At 36.6% G+C, this 21,277-nt stretch overlaps 1 protein-coding gene across 1 annotated transcript in view; it reads right to left on the bottom strand.

Moving 5' to 3' along the window:
• Mcm7 (minichromosome maintenance 7) overlaps nucleotides 1-21,277 on the bottom strand; it is a 224,013-nt gene that overhangs the window by 79,247 nt on the left and 123,489 nt on the right. The window contains exons 6-8 of the mRNA XM_067108054.1: nucleotides 17,488-17,634; nucleotides 17,092-17,265; nucleotides 14,266-14,775 (exon numbers count right to left, since the gene is read on the bottom strand). Of these exons, the coding sequence (XP_066964155.1) occupies nucleotides 14,266-14,775; nucleotides 17,092-17,265; nucleotides 17,488-17,634 (831 nt within the window). The remainder of the gene's footprint in view (nucleotides 1-14,265; nucleotides 14,776-17,091; nucleotides 17,266-17,487; nucleotides 17,635-21,277) is intronic.

Raw genomic sequence — 21,277 nt, 5'->3', positions numbered from 1 at the left:
ATGATTGAAAACATAAATTTTTATAATTTTTTTTTTTTTTTTTAAATAATAAAAAATTATGATGGCTGTAATTCCTATAGCTTCAGGTGGGAGGATGATAGTGTGAAACTAAAAAATTAATAGGATTTAGTTTTAACCGTCTATTAACCCATCCCTTTCAGGAGATTCAAGCGTCTACTGTTTACCATACAGTTTTTTCTCCATCCACATGAGTGGGGAGATACATGATAGATGGGTATTTAAAAAATAAATTTCATTATAGAAATTTTGATTTTTTAAACGAATCTTACCTCTTATTGTGACAGCTGATTCATTCACACATTGAAGAAAAGGTGGTGGGAGAAATGTGTGAGGTTAAATAATTATAACCCACCAGGCAACAACAAAATTCCACCAGGAATAAGGTGCTTGTTACCTAACAAATAGAATCCAACTGCTGATACTCTTGCCAGGAGAGGGCTAATTCATTAGGCTGCAAGGACCTCTGAAAGGAGCTGGAGGTTTCTTGCAAGGGATACCACTCTCACTTTGATGAAAGTGGGACAAAAGACCTTGTGCCTAGGCCAGCAAAGCAAAGATGGTAAATGAATGAAGGCTCTTACTATCGTTTACTCTAATTTTCATACTCCCAAAAAATTTCCCAAGTAAATAGAAAAAGGATAGAGTATAGGTATCCTAAACATTCAGGATGTGAGTTCCCTGTCATAACAAGGAGTGCGAGTGCTCTGCATGACTATACTGAATCTCTACTTCCTGCAAATGATGCAAGGCAAATCTGGAGTTACATCTTCCTGGTCTATACTGACGATATTCAAGACTGGAAAATAATTAGAGTTGCTCTGCTAAAAAATAATTATGGAATTTACATTCAGCAGTACTTCAGCAGTGGCAAGAAAGAGGGATCTACATTAGTGTGTGCTTCCTTGACCAGGTTCTCCAACAGAAGCGCCATGGCACTTTTTGCTGGAGGTCCATCCAGTTTAAAACACTATCTGAGGTCCCTAGTCCTTTGCTCTCAGAAACTATATTTTTGACTGGACATAGGGAGGATTACCTATCTATCACCAAGGAAGGCAGACTGGGTGACAAAATAACCGAGGAGGAAACCAAGACTTAACAAATAACTACTTGCAGGAAAGGGAAAAAAGGAAGGACTGTTTGTTGTGAAGTAAAGCCCATATTGCAGGAGAAGCCTGGAGTTCACTGACCATAAAAAAAGTTTTGATCATCAAATCTTTTATGAAGGCTGAGTTTAAGGGTTTACATGAAGGCATACTTAAATACTCCAGCATTGCATTAAGTTTCAGCCCAGTGGTTTAATTGGATCATGAGGAATCAAGACTTAAGGAGCTGAAGGCTTCCTTAGTGTCCAGGTTAGCAAAGGGATCTAGACCAGAACATCTTAACACAGATGCTAACGTGGAGCAGTTCCCCTTAATAGCATGAAGAGACAAACCTTGTATTTATAAAGTGTTATTAGAATTTTGATAAAATTGCTAAACTCTAAAGGCTGATTACTGTCTCTCGCATGCAGTGCATTAGTTAACTACCTTCTGGAATTAATGACGGATCTTCTGCACTCCTTGGGAAAGCCTCGTTCAAAAGACACATTCGAGGGTCTGCACAAGGTCAGCTGAAGCATGGGGAGGTTCTGAGACAGGAAATTTTGGAACCATTCCCTGTATAGCCACCATGGAGTCACTGAGGTCATGTGTGAATCCAGTTAGCCAGAATCGATGGTTGTTGTTTGAAGCATAGCCAAACAGGAAAAAATAAGATCCAGATAAAACCGGTCCAACATCACGTGTCTACTGCAGTAATTTTGGATCTGGAACTGGTTGACAGAATACAAATCTTGGGAAAAAGACCCAGAAAAGTGCTTTGAGCTCCTATTAAACTGCAGAAATGTGGATGAAAAGTTGTTTGCAAGGATAGAACTTGGTCCTCCCTGCTCAGCTGATTGGCCACACTGTTCATTCCAGGCACAACTGAGGAAAATTTTTTTCCTTCCTTCAGCTCAGGTGATAAAGCGACTTTAATAGACACACACCTCTGAGTTTGTGCCTCGTAACTGCATAAGTAAGCCAGTTCTTACCCTGTCCCATTCTTCCACTGCAGAGAGGATTCTACACTGAAAGCATCTCCTGGCTGATCAACTTGTGGCAGCTAAAACTGGTGTCACAACATGTAGGTTATTGATGCCGTAATAAAATTAAATAGGAAATTTAAAAGATAAATAAATGAACAAGTTTAAAAGGAGTCTCATATAAGATATATATATATAATCATACCTGTAACATATAATATACATACACATACACACATACTGTATATGTACATATATGATCTAAATTTTGTTGAGGAGGCCCACCTCCCTCACAAACATATATAGCTGCTCTAAATTACAATCCTTCACAAGAATTGTTGCAAAGATGAAATGTCCATTTGTCATATCCCCAAGAGAGGAACCTATATACCTTTGATTCCAAAGACGTTCAACCAGGATATGTCTCACAGTCTCGGGGACAATACAGTCATTGCAAAATGAAGGATTTTTGCCGGGCATCAAGAACCTATGAGTGAGTCCTGCATGTCCAATCCTTAGCCTGCACAACACCATTTCTTGTCTCACTGGCATATAAGGATATGACCATCAGGAGACACTGATGACATAATACTGCACATTTTTTGATTTGTTAAAATACCAAAATGGACTGCCAAAGCTTTTTCATTTCATCTACTAGAGGTTATACATCCTGATATGGTAGTAGGCAACTCTGGGTCCTGGAGAGGTGACTGTTGACTTAGGAACTTCACCAGATTGCTTGTTCCCAAGAACCCCAACATTGGAAGGCACCCGGCAAAAATCCATTTCTTTACCTCTTCTTTGTACTAAAAGCAGCCATTCCAATATCTCTAAAATCACTGGATATAAAAGGTTACAAGATCCCAAAGGCTAAGTACACTTCTTGAGTCACAATATATAGTAAAACTATTTCTTTATTGACATAACAGGTGATAATCTCCAGCTTCTTTCTACATCAGGGAAGGGCACTCCAAAGCTGACACCAACATCTGACTTAGCTAAACGTAAAAACTGCAACAGTTAACGTGTTGAGAGGAATGATTTCAAAATGCTGATTTCATTGCCTCATGGGACACTGCTGCTTTTACTGAATGAAAATATCTAAAAAATTTTAACCTCTTTGAGGTAAAATTTACCTTGCTAGTAAAACCTCCATTCTTTGCATGTTTAATTGCCTGGTTTTACATTTTACTCTAAGAGCAAATGGTGCTTGAGGTGACTTTCATAAAATTGCCAATGCCTTTCATTTCTCATACAAATGCTGGTGAAAGACCTATGAAGACTCTGAAATCTGTAGCAGCCCTAAAGCAGGAGACACTGGTAATGAAGATCCAGAGGAATCTCTCCAGCATCTACCAGCATGTTGCCAGTGGGAGATGATTTAAATGCTCCTGTACACAATCTTATGCCTCCATGGTAAACTAAATTGAACATTTTAAGGCTATTAAGCTTTGCTGAAGTGTACACTTAGAGCCATAAGTTAATTTTGAAAAGACCAAAACTTTCTAGTCTCAACATCTGAGTTGGGTCAGCACCCCAAAAAGTGTGAGAACTTTCTGCACATTCACTGCTTTAAAGTATTTTGCCTTAATATATTTAAGATGTGGAATCCATGTCAGCTTGCTATCAAAAACCAACCCAAGAAACCTTGTTTCACCAACACATGGAATTCTATGCCCCTCTATGAACAAATCTGGATCAGAATGGAATCCTCTTATATGGCAAAAGTGCATGGTTACCATTTTACTAGCCAAAAACCTAAATCCATTCATCTCAGCCCACTTTACTCTGTTACCAATGCAGAGCTGAAGGCAGCATTCAGTCACTGCATCCTTCTTGCTGCAAAAGATATTGAAAGTCATCAACAAAAAGGGCATAAGCTATAACTTGGGGAATTATTTTGGATACCCCACTGATTGCTAAGGCAAACAAGATTACACTTAGAACACTTCCTTATGGCACTCCCTGGGTGAATAAAACTGATATTACTACTTCAACCTGAAACAACAAATTTTTTTTTTCAAATGCCTTGATAAAAAGAGGTAAATAGCCTCTCAGCTTACATTCATAAAGAACCCTCAGAATGCCATATCTCCATGTTGTATTATAAGCCTTCTCAAAATCAAAAAAAACAGTGATGTGATGCTGTTTGTTAGCAAAAGCTTCACATATTGAAGATTCCATTCGAACCAACGTATCACTTGTGGAGTGCATACTTTGAAAACCACACTGAGCAAGAGATATATACCATGTTCCAAGTACCACATCAAACCCGTGTTAAGTATTTTCTCCATGATCTTACGCAAACATGAAGTCATTGCAATGGGACAATAACGCTCTGTCTTAAATGGGTCTTTCTCTGCTTTCACAAATGGTAGTAATTTTAACACCTCCTACTATAGCTTAGGGATGACATGTTCTCAGAAAATTCTGTTAACAAAGCTTAATATAAAAAATCTGGTATTTTCGAGGGTATGCTTAATCACCGAATATGTTATATCATCCAATTCAGGAGCTGATTCACTACATTTACACAAAGCTGATTCAAATTCTCATAGTAAAAGGTACATTGTATTGTTCAATCCTTGATGTATTCAAGTCCAATTCTACCTGTTCAATTAACCCTTAAACGCCTATTGGACGTATCATACGTCGACTAAAATTGTCTGTTGGGTGTCGAGTGGACGTACCATCACGTCGACTACAAAAAATTTCAACCCGGTCAACTTTGACTCGACTGAAATGGTTGAAAAACGCAATTGTAAGCTAAAACTCTTACATTCTAGTAATATTCAATCATGTACCTTCATTTTGCAACAAATTGGAAGTCTCTAGCACAATATTTCGATTTATGGTGAATTTTTGAAATAAACTTTTTTCTTACACATTTTCACGGCTGGTAACTCAGCTGAAAATTTCATAAATTCTTTTGTCATTTTGTCTTAATTTTTGCACTGTTCTATATTAGCCGTTACATAAAGTTTTATATATGAAAATGTGCGCAATTTCATGTACAATACAGCAAAATACAACCCATGGTTGTAGCTTTTATCAGTTTGGAAATATTTTCATATAAACCACGATAACTGCCAAAATTTCAACCTTCAGTCAACTTTGACTCGACCGAAATGGTAAAAAAACGCAATTTTAAGCTAAAACTCTCACGATCTAGTAATATTCAATCATTTACCTTCATTTTGCAACCAATTGGAAGTCTCTAGCACAATATATCGATTTATGGTGAATTTTTGAAAAAACTTTTTCCTTACGTCCCGCCAGAAATTCTTTCACATCACGTTGTCGTAATGTTTGCACTGTTTTATATTAGTCGTTACATAAAGTTTTATATATGGAAATGTGTGCAATTTCATGTAGAATACAACAGAAAATAACTCATGGTTGTAGCTTTTATCAGTTTTGAAATATTTTCATATAAATCACGATAACTGCCAAAATTTCAAGCTTCGGTCAACTTTAACTCGACCGAAATGGTAAAAACGCAATTATAAGCTAAAACTCTTACATTCTAGTAATATTGAATCATGTACCTTCATTTTGCAACAAACTGGAAGTCTGTAGCACAATATTTCGATTTATGGTGAATTTCTGAAGAAGAAGAAAAAAAAAGAAGAAGAAACAATAACAACTTGCGTCTGCGTGCAGTAACTCGGCCGAACATCTCAGAAATTCTTTCATCATTTTGTCGTAATGTTTGCATCGTTTTACATTAGTCGTTACATAAACTTTTATATATGAAATGTGCACCTAATTTCATGTAGAATACAACAGAATATAGCTCATGGTTGTAGCTTTTATCAGTTTTGAAATATTTTCACATAAATCATGATAACTGCCAAAATTTCAACCTTTGGTCAACTTTAACTCGACCGAAATGGTAAAAAACCGCAATTGTAAGCTAAAACTCTTACATTCTAGTAATATTCAATCATTTAACTTCATTTTGCAATAAATTGGAAGTCTCTAGCACAATATTTTGATTTATGGTGAATTTTTGAAAAAACATTTTCCTTACGTCTCTTGTGTATATTCGGCGAACATCTCAGAAATTTTTTCGTCTTGTTGTTGTAATATTTGCACCGCTTTAAATTAGTTGTTACATAAAGTTTTATATGTGAAAATGTACGCAATTTCATGTACAATACAACAAAAAATAACTCATGGTTGTAGCTTTTAACAGTTTTGAAATATTTCCATATAAATCACGATAAATAGAAAAAATTCGACTTTAGGGTCAACTTTAACTCGACCAAAATGGTCGAAAACTGCAATTGTAAGCTAAAACACTTACAGTCTAGTAATATTCAATCAATTAGCTTCATTTTTCAACAAACGGGAAGTCTCTAGCACAATATTTCGATTTATGGTGAATTTTTGAAAAAACATTTTTTTACGTCTCTGCGTTACGAATTCATGCATCATTTTGTGATAATATTTTCTCTGTGTTGCTTTGATCGTTTTAAAATTTGTTATATACCAAAATCATCGTAATTTAGTGTACAATACAACTAAAAAAATTAACTCATTAGCTTTAACCGTTTTGCTTACAGCGATTTGTATACAATTATATACAAGTTTTTTTTTTCGCTGTCATATATTCCAATATTTATAAATGATAATGATATTTTTTCATTTCTGATGGTTGCATACTAAACTTCAGGCAATGACAAAAAAATGAGCCAAAAATGAACTCTTAATCTTAAAAACTAAGCGTGCTGTGATTTTTTGAAAAAACTTTTTCCCGCTTCATGGTGCTAACTCACCATAACGCCGCCGGCATACGGGAGACGTTTTTGTAAATAGGGCTTCGGCGTTAAAGGGTTAACTTTCCTTGAGCTGAATGGGGTCTGCCATAATTTTTCTTTGCAACATCAGCAAAACATTAAGCAAACTCATTTGCCACTAACCAAGGATCTGCTACTTAACTACCATTGATCTTGATGACACGAGGTTGATGAGCAAATTTGCCTATTATTTTTCTAACCCTTCTAAACTAAAGTCACAGGCTGGAATTTAGTGAAGATATGAAAATTGTCCAAAATTCCTTTCGTGCCTTTTTAACATCGAAGAGGAAATGAGCTCTTGATTTTCAAAATTCAATACAATAATACTCACATTTTCATCTGCAACATCTGGTGAAAAGCTGATCTCATAGTTCTACGAGTTTCCTGGCATTTACTAATCCACCAGGGAACTGGGCAGCGGATAAATACGCCTGAAGACCAGCCGAAAATATAATTGTATTGAAAAAAATCAAGAGCACCATCTACAGAATGTAAGTTATCAGCCCAGTCATCTACTGAGCTGTGTTCCTGGAATGTTGCCCAATCAGCTTTACCAATGTTCCATTTCGGTAGCCTTGAAAATGGAGGATTTAAAGCTACATTCATTAATATTGGAAAATGGTCACTGGTAAATCTATCATTTATCACTCTCCAATACAAGTCAATATGGCAGTCATCACTGCATATAAATAAATCAATTGCTGATAATGCGCCTGTTTGAAAGTGAAAATGGGTAGACTCATGTTTAGGATTTCCACATTTTTGCTTTCTATGATGGAATATATGCAATTTCCTCTCCAACTGGCAACAATATCACCCCAAAGAGGATTTCTACTATTCATATCTCCTAGAATAACAAAGGGATGTGGTAGCTTATGAATGAGGGAATTAAATTCATCAATGGGGAAGACTTCACTAGGTGGGAAATAGAGAGAGGATACTGTATATTTTCTTTGCAAATGGATCTACACACCTATTACTTGCAGTGTAGACTGGATACTAATAGGATTTTGTGGGGTGTCATTACAAATATATACAACTGCACCCCAATGGCTTCCCATATTTAAGTTATAAGTGGAATGATAAGCTGTATACTATCATGGGCTCGGACATGTATCATTACAAATCAGTCTCCTGCATAGCTATACAAGCAGCCTTAGTTCTTCCCATTTTACTCTAAATCCCTGACAGTTCCACAAGATAATATTTATGAATTTTATTTAGATTTTCAGGCCATTATACTGGAGCCCCTTTTCAGTGATTTAACTTTCCTGCCTTGCTCCTGCTTTTTTCCAGAAGACGACTGCTTGTGTCTGCTTCAATTTCAAGGCTGATGACTGTACTGTTTCCAAGGAGGAGGAGCCTGCACCTCCTCAGTATATTATGAGCATTGGGCATCTTTGATGTCAACTTTGTCAAGGGAATATCAAGCTCAGGTGCACTAGACAAAGCAGGCACTGCCTGAGGGTTGGAAGCATCAAGAGCACCAGTCACAGTTGGCGCAGGCTCCAAGGAGACACAAGGACCAGATGCAGATAATAATAGCCTCTAAAGAGGCCGGATTGCCAGCTACAGCTAACACAGCCTCCAAAGAGGTGGACACACCAGGTATAGCTGGTGCAGCCTCCAAAGAGGTGGGAGGGCCAGGCATATCTGGCACAGCCTCCCAAGAGGCAGGAGCACCACAAACAGACTCCGTAAAGGCAGGAGTGCAAGAAATCACTGGCGCAGCCTCCAATGAGACATGGGTGCCAGAAATTACTGGTGTAGCCTTCAAAGAGGCAGGACTGCCAGAAATTACTGGTGTAGCCTTCAAAGAGGCAGGACTGCCAGAATTATTGTTTCAGCCTCCAAAGAGGCAGGATTACATGTTGCCACTGATCTTCCCTTTGTGTTACCAATGGAAGCACTTCTGGCAACAATAATCAAAAAGTTTATTCCCAGTCTAACATATTGGCTTAAAACTTTCTGCTTAGCCTCTGCAAATGTGATGTATTCAGTTAACCTTAAGGTCTGTATCTCCTTTTCCATGCTATACACATCACAATTTTGTGAAGAGGATGGATGATTCCCTCCACAATGTATACACTTTCCTTCTTTATAACATACACCATCCTCTGCTTCACTAAACTAACACATGTGACAGGCCTGCCTTGTAGCTTCTGCCTACAAGACCTTAACATATGACCATACTCTTGACAATATAAGCATCTCCTTGGTCTCAGGATATATTGCTTTACCTTAAAATGTAACCATGCTGCTACTTTTATTACATTACGTAAAAGGGTTGATTGAAAATACTAATTAAATTTGGCAGTGGAATTGAGGCCCCCTTGATCATCTCCATCCTGTCAGTTCTAACCACACCTTGATCTTTTAATTCTTCTACAAGTTTCTCTTCTAAATGTATCACCAATTGGGGTGCAAATATCATTCCCTTGGAATGATTCTAAAGAGCATGTAAGGGGCAGTCTACTTTAGCTCCTCCAAGATGCGATAACGCTTTTAATTATTCACTTTCTTTTGCTGAGGCTGATTTTCCTGTCAGCTTGCCTCAACCTTCAGATGATATCTTAGTTCTCGGCCACTACAATTCACGATGTCTCTGTATGCACTAAAAATGTCACAATTAGAGGCTTCCATATTAAAGGTCAAATACTTATCACAAGAAGTTTCAAATATTCCTGGTTCTATCTCACATACATTCCTGGTCAATTTCTCTTTGCTCCATGCTGGGAATACGCTAATTACACTAGGTTTCCTAGCTTTTTCCAAACACAGGTTGTCAGAGGAGGGTGCAGAGATCATCTGTGCCAAAACAGTATTGTCAGAGGGCCCAGGGGTACTCGATTCTTTACTGCTACTACTCATCAAGATCGAATATAAAAAAAAATTAAGTAAACCTGAAAAACTTAAAAGATATCAACAGCTTTTCATGGAGTTTATTCTTCCACTGATGGCACCAGCAAGAGCAGACTCCCAAATGTCTGCCCTACCCTACCCCACAAGGGATGGCACAACACAATTAGACTGGCCCAATTGTAAGCCAAACTTGTTTGTTGGGACTGAGATTATTACAAGAAAACAATCATCCCCACCCTAATCATATTATAGGTAAACCAGACAGAATGCTGACAGTCCTATCCCCAGAACCAGACCACCCCTGGAACCCATGGTCCACCCCTGCAGAATAGATCTGCTCTTGAGCTATCACACATAATCGGGTCGTTGATGATCCTACCACAGTTCCCACTATAGCTTCAGATACAAACCCAGTCCCAGCTATGTTACCTTTTCCTATTTATCAGGGCCAATAAATTTTACCAGAAGTGGAAAATTCGACAAAAATTAACCCAAAGTAATATGTAATGATATATGGGACTCTTGGACTCAAACCCAGAAACAAATTACTATATTTCCCACAGGCTTACCAATACAGAAAATTGACTTTAGTCCTCAGTCTTCTCCTTGGCTGTCTGCTAGACCCAGACAGTTATAAAGAGGAGCAACAGGCGAGTCCGCTTGTCCAATTTGGACAGGTTCCCGTAAAAACTTGGGGTGAGGTGCAGTGGAAAATTGCATCTAGCATGTCTACCGAATGCATCCAATCTTCCTCTGGATCACTGCTCAAACCAAACTTGCCATCTCCAGAATAAATGGAGTCAGGCAAACAAAAAAGGTTTGCTTTCAGACCTTCAGTGTCTTTCTCTATCCCCACTGAAGCATCGATATCACAAACAGGCAATTGTAGAAGCCATGAGATGACTTTGTAGCAAATTTCAATGTTCCTAGCAAAAGAAAATCTGCTCCTCCTTGTAGTGTAGGTAAAAAAAGGGGTAAACAAACAGAGAACTTGTTAGGGGAGCTTGGAAAAGGAAAGGAGTGCTGTAACACACCTTCTCTTGGCACCCTGCACCAATAATAAATGCAGGCTGTTGCTGTGGTAAAGGGCACCTAAACACCTGTGAGCAACAAAACACCTCCCTGGACTCTACTTCTCCACCTCCTGCAAAAGAGTGCTCAAAGCCAAACCCTTCAGCAAACAATGAACCAATGCTGCACCAACACTGGTTCTGAGCCACAAAAACAGGAGTGAGAAAAGTATATAACTGCTCTTGGCGCTCAACCTTAGCATTGTAAAGAAGTGCAAAGACTCCATAACAAGGAGTCAGAACACATTCTGTCCAAGCAGACAGCCCTGTCTTAGCACTCTCCCCCGTCAATGAAGTGGGGGCTGACTCCAACGTTGAAGGCTGAAGCGCTGAAAATGTGGCGGTTAGAGCCCGATGAGGTGGCCGGTGCTAAAATCGCAAGCGTCTGAAGCACCTACCATGTTACACCTGGCGCTAATGCCCAGAAAACAACCGAGGAGATGCTGGCGATAATGCTTGAAGCGCCAAATACGAGGTGGCTGGCACTAATGCCTGGTCAATACCCAATGAGAAGCTGGCATTACGCCTAAACATCTGAAGCACTGACAATGTGACAGCTGGTGCTAACTGCTGGAAACTGCCCAAGGAGACACTGGCACTAAAGCCAAAAGCATCTAAAGTGGTGACGATGTGGCAGCTAGAGCTAACGCCACAAGCGTCTGAAGCATCAACGTGGCGGCTTGCGTTAACGCCTGAGGGGACGCTAACGTAAACATCGAAAGCAATTTGAAATGCCAATGAAGTGGCAACTGGGCTTAACGGCCAATTAATGGCACAAGCATCTGATGTGTTGACGATGTAGTGAATGGTGTTAACAGCTGAAGAGACACCGGCATCATGACAGAAAGCGTTCAAAAGCCCCGACGAAGTGGCAGCTGGCACTAACACCCAGTTAACGCCCGAAGAGATGCTGGCACCAACGCCATAAGCATCCGAGGAGCTGACAACGAAAAACCTGGTTGAGAAAAAGCTAAAACTCTGTTACTAAAACAGTAACAGTCAACAGGTTTAGGTTCAAATCCTGTTCAGGGAAGCAAGCGTTGATGCTGTAAACAAGACCTGGCAAAGCGCCAAAAGGGACAACAATCTAAAATGAGCAGACCAATGGTTCATATGTTTGATCCCTGATGTGCAAATAAACCTCCCACACATCGCCATAATGACGTGGAAAAGGACTCACAGACCCAAAAGGAGAAACAGTCTGGCACCGAAAGAGCTCACAAGAAGCCATCTACCACATCGGTAAACAGCCAGTACAGACCTAATCAGTCTCTGAAAAGCTGACTACACTAACTACACTTCTTCAGCATCCGAATCCAACCAGAAACCTCAGGCTAATCAGAGGAAAATCCTGGGGAAGGGGGTGTGGTGGTAGCAGAACCTCCTGCTCTTAAAAAAAAAAAAAAAAAAAAAAAAAAAAAAAAAAAAAAAAATAACCTGCTCCTAGCCAGAGAAACGGTTGTGCTACCCTATGCCCTAACAATAAAGAATCTGTGCAGGAAACAGAAGTTTCCTGTACATTCTCACTCTCCTGCACTGATAATGAGTTCAGTGGAATATCAAATTGAAACCACTGAATGAGCCAACATCAAACCCTTGAGAAGAAGATAAGTCACATGCCAGGTTGGCCAGAAGATGACAACAACAGGCACAAACTGCTTCCACTCCCATACATATCCCTCTTAACTGTACCTCCAATGGTGGAAGGAGTGTCACAGTGTGTGGCAAAGGTATAGCTAACAGGGAGGGAGGGCACTTTACTTCTTCTGCCCAAAGGGGGGAACTTGAAAAAGGATGTATATATACTGGCCAGTAAAGCAGCAAGTGTCAAGGAGATTACCTCCACATACTGCACTTTTCAAACATATTCCAGCTACATCGGCTTCTGTTTTGCTAAACCTCACATCCCGAACAATACAGGGAGCTTTGTGAGATTAAATAATCAGGAGAAGCATTACTTGCAAAACAGGGAGAGCAGGAAGAGCTGTTGTGACAGATCATAAACAGACGAGAAACTCTTCCTCCTAATTTCACTTCCTGCCCTAGTATTGGAAGAATTTTTTGTCTTTTCTTATTCTTACATGCTTCTCTCATCCCCTATACTTTAAATAAACATTCTTTAATTCATCTGACCAAATGATTCGCTGATCAGCGATCATTATAAAAATAATCCTTGTTCCTACATCCAACACAGCCTACATCATGATCATGTAAACTGGAAAGTAAAGCCAGGTACATACCCTCTTACCTAACAGACCTGAAAGAATTTGTCCATCCTTTTTGGATAACTTAAATACTGACAAAACCAAGATGATCTAAACCCAATAATGCAGAATATGATGTAAACATTAACTATCACAATCGTAACCACACTCCTTACTGTACGTCCTTACAGGCCAACAACAGAGAAAAACTGAATGGTAAACAATAGATGCTTGATTCACTTGAAAGGGATGGGTAAACAGATGGTTAAAACTAAACGATCTTATTAATGTTTTGGTTTTCACACACTATCGTCCTCCTGCCTGACACAAAAATTATAACTGTCATAATAGATATGTAGGATTAATTTAAAATATGAATGAGCAATCCACAGCAAAGTGACAAGTCACAAACTTTGTAAAAGACCCACGTTGGGCGCAAATGAACATTGGGAAAAATGCTACCATAAAATTATATACAATCATATTTTAAAACGGCACCCTATACAGTCATCCTGAAGACAAAAAAATCAATTCAATTGTTACCATGTCTAAAAATAAATAATTTCAAAAATACTGAGCTAATGAGAGTATTTATTTGGCCTGCACGTTATATAACAGCTGAATAATAAGGAAGTTGCCAATCATTTATTTGTATAATCTGTATATTAACATGTTGATTTATCTTTATTATTTTACTGTACACGGATGTTACAAGATGCAAAAAATAATGTGAAGATTAGTTTTTATGGAACAATTATTCATGTTGATACACAAGAAAATAAAAGACATTTTCTTTGGTACAGCTAACCTCTGAAAAATTTTTTATGCAAAAACACTAATTATTTCTCAAAATACAGTCATTGGCATACCCTGCAAGTCCAAGTCAGCACATACTCCAAAGATATGTCTACTCCATGCCCTTCTAATAATTGTGGCTGAATGCCAACTTTGCTTCCTCTGACTTTCCAGTTCTTGCTAAATTATTTTATATATATTTGCATTAGTTTAAACTCGACTTCTATTTACAACTAGAAGGTTTGCCCCTCATTATTATTCAGATATATTCTTTTCTTTCAATGTTATTTCCATTCATTTTTTCTATATAAACTCACGATTTAAATGTTGCTGAGAGGAATAAAACAAAGAGGGTTTAATACTTGAATGCTTCTTGAACTAAAATTCATAGCTGTCTGCAAAGGCAATCTTATTTTAAAGGCTATAATAGAAATACATTTCATTACCTTAGCTATTGATATTGTCTGTTGCTCCATTACTTCATGAATAGCAGTTCGATCTGTGTCCGCCATTTTATCAAATTCATCAATACAGCATATTCCCTGATCAGCTAACACTAATGCGCCTCCTTCCAAAGTCATCTCTCCAGTCAAGGGATCCTTCATGACTGCTGCTGTCAAACCTACTCCACTTGAACCACGACCAGTAGTGTACTGACTTCTAGGGGCTAGTCGATCAATGTACGATAACAACTGTGACTTTGCAACACCTGGATCACCCATAAGACAAATATTAATGCTGCCACGAATCTTCATACCATTTGGATTGCAGTCAACACCACCAACAAGCAGCAGTAGCAAAGCTTTCTTAATGTCTTCATGGCCATATATCTCAGGAGCAATTGATGTAGCCAATTTATCATAAAAGTTTTCCTCAGCAATTTGTTTTATCTCATCATCTGTAAGCTCTTCTGATCCAAGTTCATCATCTTCAGTTTTATTCATTTTAACAATATTCTGGAAAAAATATTTGCATTTAGGTTTTCCAATATTCTGGAAAAAACATTTTCATTTAGGTTTTCCAATATTCTGGAAAAAATATTATTTGCATATAGGTTTTCATGTCCAATATCAGTTACAATTAACAATAAAAATACATCAAATCATCTATTAAAGTTATGATAAATTACAGCCTACCATGCAACCACTCATTGAGGACTTAACCCACATATAAGCGTCAGGTCCTCATGTATTAGTTACCGTTTTGAAGCTTCGCCTCCTTGCTATCTTTGTAATTTTTTTGTAATTTTGTGCCAATTTATAACCTTTTACTGTACCATTTTGCTTGTCCTCATCCTTAAATCTTCAAATTCTGTAATACTTTGTGTATGCTGATTTCACCTGACTTACAGTTTTATAAATAAACAGGTCCGCCCTGATATAAGACTTTTCCCTCAGTGGCCTAGTTCAACTTTATTATTTTTTCATTATTATCATTGGCTTAACCAGACCACTGAGTTAACATGCTTACCTCATTGGGTTGGTACCAGGGTTTGTTCTTAATCATATTTAGTATATTGCCACTCCTTGAAAACTTAATAAATGAATTAACGTAAAACGATGACAAAAATTTCATTTAAATATTTGTTTCCAATAATGATGTACACTTAGCAAGAAAAGTGAAGATACAGTTTTCATTAGATTTCGTTCATCGAATTTCAATTTTTTTCTTACAGAAAACACAATCTCGGTAAATTTACTCTAGAATATGAAAATACAATGCAAATTATATCATATATGTTAAATCTACAAAACAAAAACGTTCAGATACTTAAAAACACCATGCATGTACAAAGTAATCAGAATTTCTCAGATGACTTCGTTCATAGAGATCTAAAAGATAGTATGTGGATATCTCGGTGTAGTACTATTCATCAGAACGGCAATATTTACTCGTTTTCCGTTATGAACAGGCTTATTATTGCATCATCATACGAGGTAATGATAATTTCTTTAATTTTTACACATTCATGTTTGTATTTCACGGTGTTAAAAGTCAGCTGGAATTAATGGCAGTAAATGTTGTGACACCTAGGGTAGGTTGACCAAATCTATTTAAATCTGCAAGGGCGTTCTCTATGATGTGAAGGGCAGCGCAGGAGCTTCGGGGGGGAAAACACAAGTAACTGGATGTTTCTTGATGTTGCCATAGTTTCTCTCTCTCCATTACTAAAACATACTATACCAATATAGTGTAGCTCAATCTCTAAAAGAAAAAAACAATGAAATGAGTAGCTCTACTGATAGGCCTAGGCTTACACAACAGCAACTCTCTCTCTCTCTCCATTGCTAAAACATACTTTACAAATATAGTATCGCTCATTCTCTAAAAGAAAAAAAATAATGAAATTAGCTCTACAGTACATATAGGCCTAGGCTTACACAACAGCAGACTCTCTCTCTCTCATCATAACAATGCATTCGTTCCTTTTCGTTGGACATAGCTCAAATTTAACTCTTGATTTCATTATGGAAGATCGCGTTTCCGATTATGCAAGCATTCCGTTCAATGTGGTGTCATAAATTCATTTGTGTAAGGTTGCTTGGTAAGTTATGTCGAAAAATGTTTATTTTGCTCAGAACTGTCGTTGCAAATTACAACTTGAACGAATACTGTGAAACTTACTACTGCATTTAAGTATCAATGATTTCATTATCGTAGACTATGATTGAAAGTTATAAGAGGTCAAGCAAAAAAAAAAAAAAAAAAAAAAACACAATAAGACGGAAGCTCCTCCCCTTTCTAAAGTTGCCAGATGTCGCATTATTGAGCAACATATGTCCGAAGATTTAAAAAAACTGTATCCTCATTTTCCTTGCTGAGTGTACATCCTTTGTTGAAATTTGGAACATTACTAAAAATAAGTTTCATCATCAATTGTTCTGCAATCAGGGATTGGGTTGTGGGATATTCATCAACCATAGGTAGGATGAACATGACCAATTCCAAGAGGGGATATTACTTTAATTAAATAAACACCACCACATCCAAACTGCTGGAAGAAAGTTACTTAACTATCACCCATCTTTGAGCAACTGAAGTATTCTTACCTACACAGTAATATCATACATATGACAACTGAAGTATTCTTACCTATATATATAGAGTAATATCATACATATGACAAGTTCAACATTCCTTATACAATAATGGAATTTTGCAGTTACATTTCAGTGCCATTGAAATACTCTATTCATTGATATTCTTTGAAGCTTGCTATTTACAAAGAAAACAAGTTATTATTACAGTACAGGAAGCAAAAAGTCCCTTACATGTGCCTCAAGAAAAGTATCTGAAAGAAGCCCCTGGACCATTGCTCTGAAACCATGACGTAACAGTGGCATGAATACTCCTGTAACTGCAACATGATCTCCAGGCTGACAAAGACGAGTCTGTTCTCCACGGCACATGACAGTTAGGGAACGGGGAATGTTTCCAACAGGTACCTATAGTATAATGAAAATGATAAAGACAGACAGCAATGAAATGCTTTGCTAAACTATCTAAATAGCATTTTGGGAATAAGAATCACATCTTTATCAAGATTTAAAAGATTTTTCCCATTTCAGTTTTATTCAAATAATTTATATATCAAACCTTGGATGGTTTATTTTAGCATAAACTCAAGCTAAGCAGAAAAATGTGTCCATGTATGATATACAAGTTACCTGATCAGAATGTTCTTGTACTTTAAGCTCTTGAAATTTAATGAATTTAGAGCCTCTGGTCTGTAAAAATAAACGTCCACCAGATTTATTCACGCGGCAGTCTTCACTTGGACAAAGAAGTTGTGGCATAAAATTTGAAGACTGGATCTGCACAAAAAATAAAAATGTGAAAAATTAAGATAAGTTCCTTTACCAATTTGGTAAATATAGCAAATAATGAATTCATTTGTTAAATATATATACAGCAACTTAGGTACATTTACAGTTAAAGTACAGCACAAAAAATAAAAATGTGAAAAATTAAGATATGTTCCTTTACCAATTTGGTAAATATCGCAAATAATGAATTCATTTGTTAAATATATATACAGAAACTTAGGTACATTTACAGTTAAAGTACAGCACAAAATATAAAAATGTGAAAAATTAAGATGTTCCTTTACCAATTTGGTAAATATAGCAAATAATGAATTCATTTGTTAAATATATACAGAAACTTCGGTACATTTACAGTTAAAGTAAAAATATTATTCTACTGATTCACTTGTCAGAAATATTAATTGCTAACCCTCAAAAGTGGTTACAATCTGGCCCCTTCTCAAAGTTTGAGTGCAAGTGCAGAAGGCCAATAACTGCTTTTGTAAAATTAATCTCATGATTTCCCTCATACCTTTTGTATTATAATTTTCATAAAACATAAGAAATAACAGTAACAACCTGGTAATCCAGTCTTTATGGGACTTTACAAGCTAGGCCGCAATGTCACAATAAGTTTTATCAAATTACACAACCCTACAATCCTAATTATATGAGGTTTTTTAAAACAAACCACCTCACACACACATGCTCCCAAATTTGCTTTTCACAAATGAACATGAATTCCTTCTACTACTGGAATACTGCTACTCTGGTGAGGAAAACTTATGAGAAATCGTCCTCAATACTGCAGCAACATCGTTTATCAAACCCCATGTGTGTTTTTTTTTTAACCATCATGTTCTTTTTGTGCAACTAACTGAAAAATCATGGGTCACTGGTCCAGTTGACAACCTGTGACAATACAGTGCTTCAGACCGAAAATTGATCTGGGTTGTTGGGATTTATTTACTAGAGCTAAACAACTTTGTCACCTGTTCATTTCTTTTGTAAGCTCCTTTGAGGAAGAACAATAATCAGCTATCAAAAACTAGGTTCTGACAAAAGAACACCTATTATTTGGTAGACACTTTGAGTCCTCAAGTACCCACTTTCCCTGATGAAAAGGCACGAATAAGGTGAACATCTACCTTGCATAGACCTGGCATGTAATGAGGAAAATATTGGTTATATGTGCTGTTGTTACATCTAGTTTGTAAGATAAAGGAAAACCAAGGTAGTCACGGATGCTGGAGATAGATCCTCTTATCTTATCCTGAGTCCTTTATAGTTTATCAATGTAACAACTAGCACTCTTCTGGCCAAGATAAGAAAAACTCCTTTGAGATTAGTTATGGAGCCCTGGGAGACCATGATTGTAACTAATTTGAGGACTCAGTGGCTAACAAAACCAGGGGGTGTTTTTCTTTTTTTTTACTGTACAGTACTGGCAGTCCCGGGTTTCAGACTTGAACATCGTTCCAAAGTTTCGTCACTCTTCAAATATATTCATCAAAAACAGAACGCTCTGGGTTTATGTCACCACTCTGACAGAAGACTGGAACTCGTTTTTCTCTCTCTCTCTTGTAAACAACACACAATACAGTAGGCTTGGTGCACTGTATGTACAGAAAATTACCAAATAACATGGGTATGATCTTGGTCTAACTATTTGACCTAAACATCATGAAAAAATACCCTAAAATGCTCTTAACAGTTCCTCAACTTTGAAGTCGGTAGGGTTGTTGAAAAGCATCCGCAAAGGCCCAATTATTACATTCGAGTAACAATAAATCATTTACCTTCATTTTGCAACAAATGAAGAATTAGCACAATTTATTTAGAATTTTGACAGAAATTAATTTGAAAAAATTTTCGGATTCCACAATAAGCTGTAGAACTCTGCTGAAAATCCTGTCATTTTCTTAGCCACGTAAAATAAGTTTCAATCCTTCGTTACATAAAGTTATACTCAAAATGTGCACAATTTCTGTTAATCAACTTAAAAATATAAATGCCTGTTAGCTCTTAAACGTGTTTTAAAATTTTCTGTCGATCGCAGAGTAACTGACAAAATTTTAAAACGTCAACTCTGAAAATGAAATTTTTAAAAATGCGGAAAAATAATTGTAGGCCTAGTTTGAGTAACAATTTCAAATCCCTTCATTTTGCGGATGCTGGAAAGTTCTCGGATCCAGCTGTTGTTTTGTTTTAGATTTTGGTGAATTAAAAAAAAAAAAAAAAAAAAAAAAAAAAAATTTCCCCATCTCGCATCAGAGAGCATCAGAGCAGCACCTTGCAAAATATTTTGACGAAGCGTGTTTTGTTGAACTTTTTCAGTGTTCCCATAATTTTTCGTTTTGCAACAGAACGTTTGCATAAAGATGTTATACATCAAAATGTGAAATTTCATGTAGAATACAACAAAACATATGTGATTCCTTTAGCTTTTAGACTGGGATTTTGGAGAAGGACCCAGCATCCATAAGTGACAAAATTTTAACATTCGGTCAACTTTGACTCGACCGAAATGATCGAAAAAACGCATCCGTAAGCCATAATTATTACATTCGAGTAACAATAAATCATTTACCTTCATTTTGCAACAAACGGAAAGTCTCTAGCACAATATTTAGAATTTTGGTGAAAAAAAAAAAATTTTCCTCCGCTCCCATCGACGCGCTGACTCCACTGAAAATCCTGTCATTTCTTGCGTCAGCTTGCCGTAATTTTTCGCAGTTTCATATCATTCGTTACATAAAGTGTTATACATCAAAATGTGCGCAATTTCTTGTAGAATACAACAAAAAATATATCATTCCTTTAGCTCTTCACAGTGTTTTTATATTTACATCGAAATAACGATAAATGACAAAATTTTCAACATTCGGTCAACTTTAACTCAATCGAAATGTTCAAAAATGCAATTGTAAGCTAAAAAATTATTACAGCCTAGTAACAATCAATCATTTACCTTCATTTTGCAACAATTGGAAAGTCTCTAGCACAATATTTTGATTTTGGTGAATTTTTGAATAACTTTTTTTTTCGTTTTCATATTTATTCATGCATCATTTTGTGATAATATTTTTCTCTGTGTTGTGTTTTACAATCTGTTACATCAAAATCATGCGACATTTTAGTGTAGAATACAACTAAAACAAATTAATTCTTTAGCTCTTCAACAGTTTTTTTAATATTTTATACAATTATATGAAATCACAATAACTGACAAAATTTATATATGATAATTATATTTTTTTATTTCTGATGGTTGCATACTAAACTTCAGGCAATGAGCAAAAAAGGAGCCAAAATGAACTCTTAATCTTGAAAACAATCAATTTTTGAAAAACTTTTTTTGCAACAAACGGAAAGTCTTGGCACAATATGTAGATTTTTTGAAAATAAAAAAAAAAAGTTAAAGGGTTAATGGTCCCTAAAACTAAGATATACTTTTTTTAAAATCCTGTCATTTCATTGCGTTTTCCTTATTTGATAATTTTTTCCCTTTTATTCATTTATTGTTTTCTTACTCTGAATTATACATCAAATTGGATCATATTTCTGTAGAATACAACAAAAATATATCATTCCTTTAGGGTCTTCAGTTTTTATATTTACATAACCTGATTTTGTCCAAAATTTATGTAAT

This window comes from Macrobrachium rosenbergii, chromosome 8, assembly GCF_040412425.1.
Source record: "Macrobrachium rosenbergii isolate ZJJX-2024 chromosome 8, ASM4041242v1, whole genome shotgun sequence".
Lineage (NCBI taxonomy): Eukaryota > Metazoa > Arthropoda > Malacostraca > Decapoda > Palaemonidae > Macrobrachium > Macrobrachium rosenbergii.
This window is presented reverse-complemented; position numbering and strand designations above follow the sequence as displayed.